Source organism: Arachis ipaensis, chromosome B04 (assembly GCF_000816755.2).
Source record: "Arachis ipaensis cultivar K30076 chromosome B04, Araip1.1, whole genome shotgun sequence".
NCBI lineage: Eukaryota > Viridiplantae > Streptophyta > Magnoliopsida > Fabales > Fabaceae > Arachis > Arachis ipaensis.
In genome coordinates, this window is record NC_029788.2 from 203,480 (window position 1) to 211,578 (window position 8,099).

General features: G+C 34.6%; 1 protein-coding gene across 2 annotated transcripts; it reads right to left on the reverse strand.

Moving 5' to 3' along the window:
- On the reverse strand, positions 403-6,646 carry LOC107638422 (kinesin-like protein KIN-7B). Of its 2 annotated transcripts, XM_021120268.1 has the most exons (16): positions 6,424-6,646; positions 6,150-6,351; positions 5,658-5,914; positions 5,230-5,319; positions 5,039-5,139; positions 4,727-4,840; positions 4,570-4,651; positions 4,221-4,288; positions 4,025-4,084; positions 3,821-3,945; positions 3,297-3,492; positions 2,866-3,006; positions 2,380-2,469; positions 1,389-2,291; positions 903-1,207; positions 444-795 (listed from the first exon to the last, which is right to left on the reverse strand). In XM_021120268.1, exons 3-16 carry the CDS (start codon positions 5,893-5,895, stop codon positions 471-473), a joined length of 2,838 nt encoding a protein of 945 aa, XP_020975927.1. In that variant the 5' UTR covers positions 5,896-5,914; positions 6,150-6,351; positions 6,424-6,646; the 3' UTR covers positions 444-470. The 2 variants fall into 2 exon arrangements, with proteins under 2 accessions (XP_016197163.1, XP_020975927.1); XM_016341677.2 differs by lacking the exon at positions 6,150-6,351 and having other exon boundaries at positions 403-795.

The following is an 8,099-nucleotide window of genomic DNA, read 5'->3' on the forward strand; positions in this document are numbered from 1 at the left end:
TCAAAATTTAATTCAGTGATATATTTAATTAATTCAAATTATTAAAATTGTTAAATTAATTTTTGAGTATATTTTAAAAATTGTTATAACTTGTGATTATATTTAAAAAGATGTTTATTCTTATTATAGGATTTAGAAAAAAAAATTGAAATGTTATTCATTTTATAATCAACTTATGTTATATCTGGCTTTTTAGACTTTTTCTTAATCGATAATGTTACTTTTTTTATTGATTATTATTAAAATTACGCTGAACTTTGTATGCTTTTTTTTCTATGACCAAGGGAAATAAATAATATGGAGGGTAATTCAGACATAAGAAAATAGTGGCATTATCAAAAGTTGCAACATCACTCCTCTAACATCTATTTGGGAGGTTAAGAGTGCGGCTCGGATGAGTTATTTGAGAAAAAATGCAATATAATTTGTTGGAGCATTTAAAATACTTTTAAAATACTTTTATTGTGTGTTTACAAATTTAGAAGATTGGATATGAAGTTCCATCCACCCCATGTTTTCTTATTGTAAGGGCTTGCAAAGTTTAATTCAAACATGTCCTTGCTATTTTCATCAGATCCACAGAAATCAATGAGCTTCGCTACAATTTCAGCGCTTTCTTGCACGTGGTGCATATCGTAAGGGTCAGTCCACAATTTGTTTATAAATTGCAGTCTCCTTTGTTTTCCAACTGGAGGAACTTCCCATTTTGCATAAAGTAGTTCCCTCTCCTCTGCTGTAAGTTTAGAGTTCACCCTTTTAGCTAGGTACTCTCTTTCTTGCCTTAGAGCTCTGATGCTGTGCATTTGACAAGGAAACAAAGAACAAGAAAACAATGTTTAGTCACAACTAGTATTTTATAGAGGTAACAGTTTGAAAGACACTATTTCTTGTAAGCCGTGCACCTTGCTGAAACATGGCCTGCAGGCTCATCACCGAGAAGTGCAGGACTAGCATTCCCAAGCTCTGCCAGGTGCTGCTCCAACCATGTCAATCTTCTAAATTCAACTTCCATATATATCCGATCAGAAGGATCTCCCCTTAACAAAAGATAAAACTGTGTCCTATGCACGAGAGAAATGTGGCACAAATGCCATAACATGATAATTTGCTGTCTCTGCTGTTCAAATAGAAACTCCCATGGTATGGGAGATCCACCAGTTGTATCTGTTTCTTCATTTGCAGACTTGTTAGCCTCAAGCTCCAAAACCTAAAACCAGTACACGGCAGAAAAATATCAACACCAGTATATTAACTATTCAACGAGCACAATGAATTACTATTTAAGTTAGGCAAACATGATCCGCCACAGGCTAACAAAAAAAAAATTAAGATGAATAAAACATACCATAGTAAGTACTAGCAGAGAAAAGCAGCCAAATATATATTACCTGGCAAACAAGAAGCTGCTTCTGGTAATGCAGTTTTGCCACTAGTTCTTTTAACTCTGCAACATAAACTTTAAAGCTCTTAATGTTCTCCTCGGCAGCATTCTTAAACATTTTCTGAATCTTTTTCACATCCACTGATTTTGATTGCCGTGCAGCTGGGCTTCCTTCCCTTGATAGAATAGAAATACAACTTTCATCACCCTTTCTCGGATTATCCTTATGTAACCTTGCAATTGTACCACCACCACCAATATTATTGTTTGTGGGTACCCTGTTCTCGATTTCAGGTTCCATTGCTTTACAAGAAGAGGAGAGAGGTGAGCAAGGAGCACGTATTATGTGTTGCATATTTGGGCTGTTGCTTAAGGTGAAAGGAAGAATTTTTTTCCTTCTCAGCTGGGTCTTGCTGTCTGGTGTCTCCTCCGTACCAAAAGTGGAGACCAGCTTATCTATAGATTTTTGAACATTCTCCAGTTTTCTTTCTAGAGATGCAATGGTGTTTCCTTGATTTTTTAACTGGCTTATTTTTTTCATCAGGTCAGCCTTATCTGCAGTCACAATTTCTTCTGGACTAGAGCCAGCTATTACCAAGTCTTTTATTTCAGACAGTACTTTTGACATTGTTTCGGCAGTTTCCTGATTTCCAAGGTTGTGAGTAGCAAAATCCTTGTGCAGAACCTCAAGTGCCCGATTTGCATCCTCACAAAGCTGCAGCTGCCGATGCTCAAGCTTCCGAATTTCACCAACCAGTATGGATGGATCAGGGGAAGCTAATAAATTCTTTAGCATTGCCTGCCTGCCTACCACCTTTCTTTGGTCAGGAGTGTGTTTACCAATTGCTGATTCATTTTCTTCAGGAAAAGAAAGACATCTGACAACTGAGGACCCATGATCATTTGAACCCTGCATCATACATATTGTGACTGAGAAAGAATAAATAAAAGCTAAAGTAATGTGATATCAGAATTTGCAATATGATCGTTCCAAATACCTTATGAACTTTATTTGCTCTTCTTTCAAGCTCAAGTTGAGATTGTGCAAGGTCTCTCTGGCGTCTCAGGTCTTCCATATCCTTTTCCATCTGCAAATTTGTGTTTGTCAATTATTCTCAAGAAAAGCCACTGTAGGTTATTTGACAGTTAACTCTTCCATTTAGCTGAAAGCCAGTTCTCAGGATTTGTTCCATTATGCAATGCAAAAGTGTTCTGTTAGGAGTATTTAATTATGTAAGTAGTTGCTGTACTTATTTTCTAGGTCCTTTTCAGTTTTACATACATTTATGAAAGCCTATTGAACGCTAAAAGGTGTGATATTCCTTTTTAAATCTTCCTTTTTATTTTATAAGATGTGATATTCCTAGAAGGCACATCTAGAAGGCCACATATATATTGAACCAAGAGATAATGCAAAAAACACACTCATATTTTAAATGTCATTATGACTTAAGACCAACAACCAATAACTGAGATTTTTTTACCTGAGTAATTTTTAACTCCTTTTCAGCTAGCAATGACCTTAGACATGAAGATGAAGAAGAAAGTTCAGGGCTTCTTAGCTCCCCTTCGAGTCTGGCAACTTCCTTTTGCAACTGTCTAACTAGTGTCTTATCTGAGACAACCTGTCGAAAAACAATCATCACGTTATCAAAAAGAGGGATTTCACTCGAGTGATATTTAGTATCATCGATAATCTTAACTTCTGGAGTCAAGGGACATTTAGTACTAAATTTTGCATGATTCTATTTTAGAAACCAAATTTTCAGGAGAAAGAAGTGTAAAAAAGTAATTCACTTTCCCTCAAAAAAAAATTAATAAAGAATTAAAAAAGAGAAACTAATACGACTAAGACAAGTAACACTAATCTATTCTTCAAGCAAATCATGTTTAGCCATTTATGTCATACTCATACCATATTCACACGGGCATTATTAACGACTTCCTTTGCACTGGTAGCAAATGTTAAAGTATTTTTTGTTTGCTCCACGTGACTTAAGGACGGACTTATGGTACATATAATTGCTGTTCGAGCATTTCCTCCTATTGAAGATTGCAATATTCGGGTCAGTTTTGAATCTCTGTATGGTATGTGACCACGTTTACCACCACTGCAAAACAAAAAAAACTCCGAATGCAGAGTTAGACTCCTTTATACTGACCAAATCAAGTAGCACCAAAGGTCTTTACTAGATCGCAATAATGAATACAATTTAAGATTACCCAACTTCCTCAAACAAAAGCTGTCACAAACTAGATATAGTCACCTGAATTTAGTTCCTCAAACAACTTTTCAGTGTGATATGCCTTGTTAGGTATTAGATAAGAACTTAGGCCTTTTGATGATCATAGCTGGTAATACTGGTTGTTATGACTATTTTGTAAAATAAGAAAGCGTAGCCTATTTGGATATGTTTCAAAACTCTATTAATGACTTACCTTAGCTTCCTAATGACTGTTGCAAGTGTCAATAAGCTTCGGTTGATGTGGTTGCCTTCCTTCAATCTGACTCCACATGTATTTGTTTGAGAGATGCGTTCACTTCCAGCAAGATCCACAAAATTCTATTAAGTTACAGCACAATGATCAATATGATTATCTCATTATCAAGAATTTCAGGTCAAGATATGCAGATATACATACCAAACTAGCAACGTAAGACTTCACATGGCCTGAACTTTCACGAAGGCTGCTCTCGAGAGTCTGAAATATTTATAGAAAGTTAGAAACAAATAAATACTGATTATGGAGAGAAGTGAAGAGCCTAATGGAGATGAAACACTTCAAATGCATACATATCATTTATAAATAAAAAGTACATTTCATTAGTAGAGCTTACCAGCCTGACTATTTGATGCGATCTTGAGCTTTTATCATTTAAAGCAGTTTCCCCTACTTGCCTCTGAGCTGCAGATACAATATTTTACAGGTGAACAATAATAGGGAAATATTGAGTGACAATTTACATTCTAATAACATAATTACAGCTTCTCACATTGAGTGTAAGGTACATATAAATGCTAAATTTCTTTTTACAAACTTCATGGTATGGTCTCTACGGAGGAAAATGTAGATCAGAAATTTGCCATGGTGAAAAAAATAACATCTGAGCAGCAGCACTATGTCAACAGATGCACAATAAAGAAGAGAGAAAAAAACTAACAAAGTAATCCAGGTTTGATAATTACCTTCACAGATGCCAATTAAATGCCTTAAATGTTGACCATCTTTAGCTACTTCTTCATTCAGCTTTTCTACAATAGTCCCTCTCTGTATCCAAAGAAAATCAACAATTACTATCAAAGGATCTGATTAATTAATTCAATTTATACACGTGAACTATACCTCTGGGTCATCTAAAAGCCGAAGAGGACCGGATTCACGATTTAGAAGGTCTATAACTGTCTCATTATAGATTTCCAATGCAGCGAATTTCAAGATGAAATGCCTTTCAGGTTTCTGTAAATTGAAATCAATATATATTCATAATGGAAGCATTTACCACGAATCATTGCAATTACACTTGTTCATAGGAGGATTCAAATCATTCAAAAAATAAAATAAAAAAATAAAAAACATCTTTTCTTCAAATTTTTTAACTGATGCATAAATAGCCATCAGCAGATGTAACTAAAATACGCATCAAGAGTAACTCACATTCTTGATGTAATTGTAGATGTCCTTAATAGCATTTTCCGTGATGCCTCTCATTGTGAAGGTCTTTCCACTGCTAGTCTGCCCATAGGCAAAAATTGTTGCTAAAAAGGTGGAAACAAGTTAAGGAACATTCAATAGGGCCCTAAGAGAGGGAGAAAAAAATCTTCAAGTAAGGTTTAGCTCAAAATTACCATTGATTCCTGAAAGTGCCGATAAAGCTACATCCCTAGCCCCTTCTTCATAAACCTTCTGTGTTGAGCATGAGGGAGCAAAAACCTTATCTGTGACATAATAAAGTATTAAAATAGTTGTAGACTACTTGTATTTTATAATAGGAAATTGACACTTAAAAAAGACGACTAGCTTCAGTCCAACAAACTTAAATTCAAATTAAATGAAAAAGAATCAACGACATTGATGACAGTAATTTCCATTTATAAAGAAACATAAATTTAAATTTGGAAATTCCTATTTATGAATAAGTTCAGTTACCAAAATCAACGGTTTGTAACATGCATGATGCCTAAGTTTAAATCTCATTATATATATGGAAAGAAAAGAAAAGACGTAATAATACATGCAAAGCATGAGCACTTTTGAAGGCAACATGAGAAAATACCGAAGGTGTATGGTGTGGCAGGCCTGTCTTGATTTGGATTCTTGAAGATAATGGAGTGCTCATCCAAGCATTCCCAGGCAATAAGGTCGTACATGGCTTGTTCCTTGCGGTTGAGTGGCCTCATACGAACCGTTACGCGAATCTTCTCCTCCTTAAATTTGGCACCACCACCAGGTGTACATAAAAGGTTCCTCTGTATCTTAGACATCGGTGTTGCCGCTGGAGGTGTTTCCCCCATTGTGCTCCTCTCTAAATCTCTGCAAAATTATCATCACCGATCACACATCATCAAGAGCATTTTCCAACTCTTAATTTCCAAAAAGAGAAAATGGTTGAAAAACAGAGATACGAAAGAACAAATATGAACAGGAAGAGAGCTAGCTTTTACGGATGAGCTCACTGCCTTAATACTCGTTTTAATAAAGTTTCCGAGTTAGAGGACAAAATGGAAAAGGAAATCCACGCTTCATGAGGATACGAAATGAGATTTACAAAAGTAACAAATGCAGTTTGAGCTATCTAGATAGAATCTAGCACGATCCGAAGCTTCTAAAATTATGCAACTCCACTAAATCTCCATGGCGATTTGAAATCCCTGCTCATGTGATGCGATGTTCCTAAATTTTCTTTTATTATTATTTTCTTTCTTTTTTATTTTTTCTTGATCTTTCCTTTTCCAGTTTGAACTGCATTTCTTCGAAAAAGTAAAAACACTGTCGTGAGAGAAAGAAACATGATGTAAGAAAGGAATGAAAATAATAAGTACTTGGAGGTGAGGAAGGACGGCTCGGCGGTGGTGGAAGCGGAGGAAGATGGAATCACACGGCGGAGAAAATGCGGAATTTAAGTCCGAAAACCAGATTCTTCGGAAGAGGAAAATCTGTGAAATGAAGAGAGAGCAGTGTGATAGAGGGAAGAGAGTTGTATAGTAACGGATACTTTTTGTGCGTTGCGCGGTGGCTCTGTTGCTCAATGCTCACGAGTCACGACTCACGCCTCACGATATAACAATAACAATAAAGTAACGGGCTGTTTAAATTCCTGGGTCCCACCGCTTACCAAAGAAATTGGACAACTTCATCTTTTTTGGACTTGGGCCAGGCCCAATTAGAAAATGAAAACCATGTTGGGAGATCAGGCCCAATTAGTCGGAATATAATCGACCTGTGCTGTAGTCCAGGTAGGGATCATGTCCTTTTCGTGCTTCTTTATTAAGATATTAGAAAAGGAACTGTCCTTAATATAAGTTCTCTCTGTTTGATAGCAACCCATTTTAGAGGGAAAGGGAAAGCCTTCGAATATAGACTTTTCTTCAGAAATTTAAATATGATACAAAGCATGCATGCCTCGTCACTTATCAGGCCCTCGTAATTAAATGATTTTTCATATGTGTGACAGTGTGAGTTTCATATGCAAAATATGGCCCAATGTCTTTTTCTTGAGCTTCATTATGAATCTTTATAATAATCATTCAAATTTTTTTATACAAAAAATTACGAGCATATTATATTGGCATATAGTTTATATCATATCAGTTTAAGTAATTGAATATTTTCTGATTCATCCATTATAATTCATTATCAGCCGCCTAATAAATCGGTATTAGTACAATAAATTTTATAAGACGTGATTATTTTTACTATAGGTAAGTCACGAAAATAAAAGAAAAACGGGTCTGAACATTATGTTGACTTATCATAAAATAAGGAGAAACAATAATCACGTTAGGAGAAAAATATTTTATATAACAAATAACCTAAGAAAGAAAGAGGTGTATTATTCATTCTAAATACACAATATATCATTTTTTATTTTTATTTACTTAAATGTCGAAATGTTTTTACAAGTATCTATTATTACCAATTTTTTTAGAGTCTGACGTATATCTAACCCATTTCAAACGAAATCAATCCTACAGAAGACGAGCTATACACCTTAGAAGGCTCACCACATCAGAACACTTTCTTTAACAACTTTTAAATTTGGGTCTCGATGTCCAATTGTAACAAGTTTCATATTTTAGGTCAACATTTTGCTAGGTCGGATCATTATCATGTGTTATATATCATTTATATGATTTTTTTTAACCAAGTCAAATTCTACTTTACTTTATTATTTCATAGTATTTAGAATCTAAATTAATCGCTTAAATCTCGTATCAAATTAGAGAGTAAATCAACTCAATATTTATAAAAGGAAAAAGTATAGGTAAACAATGAAAATAATAAATAATATGAATAATGGATATATCGGATGTTCAATTTATTAGGTGTGCAGATGGTTATCCTAATATTAAGATTTAGATGGATAATTTGAGGTGTAGTGTATTTTTATTTTATTAGGCCAATTTTAGAGCACATTGTTCACATTATTCACAAAAATTATTATCTACCTAGTAAAATATATAGATACACAATAACAATGTTAAACAATGTAAACAAT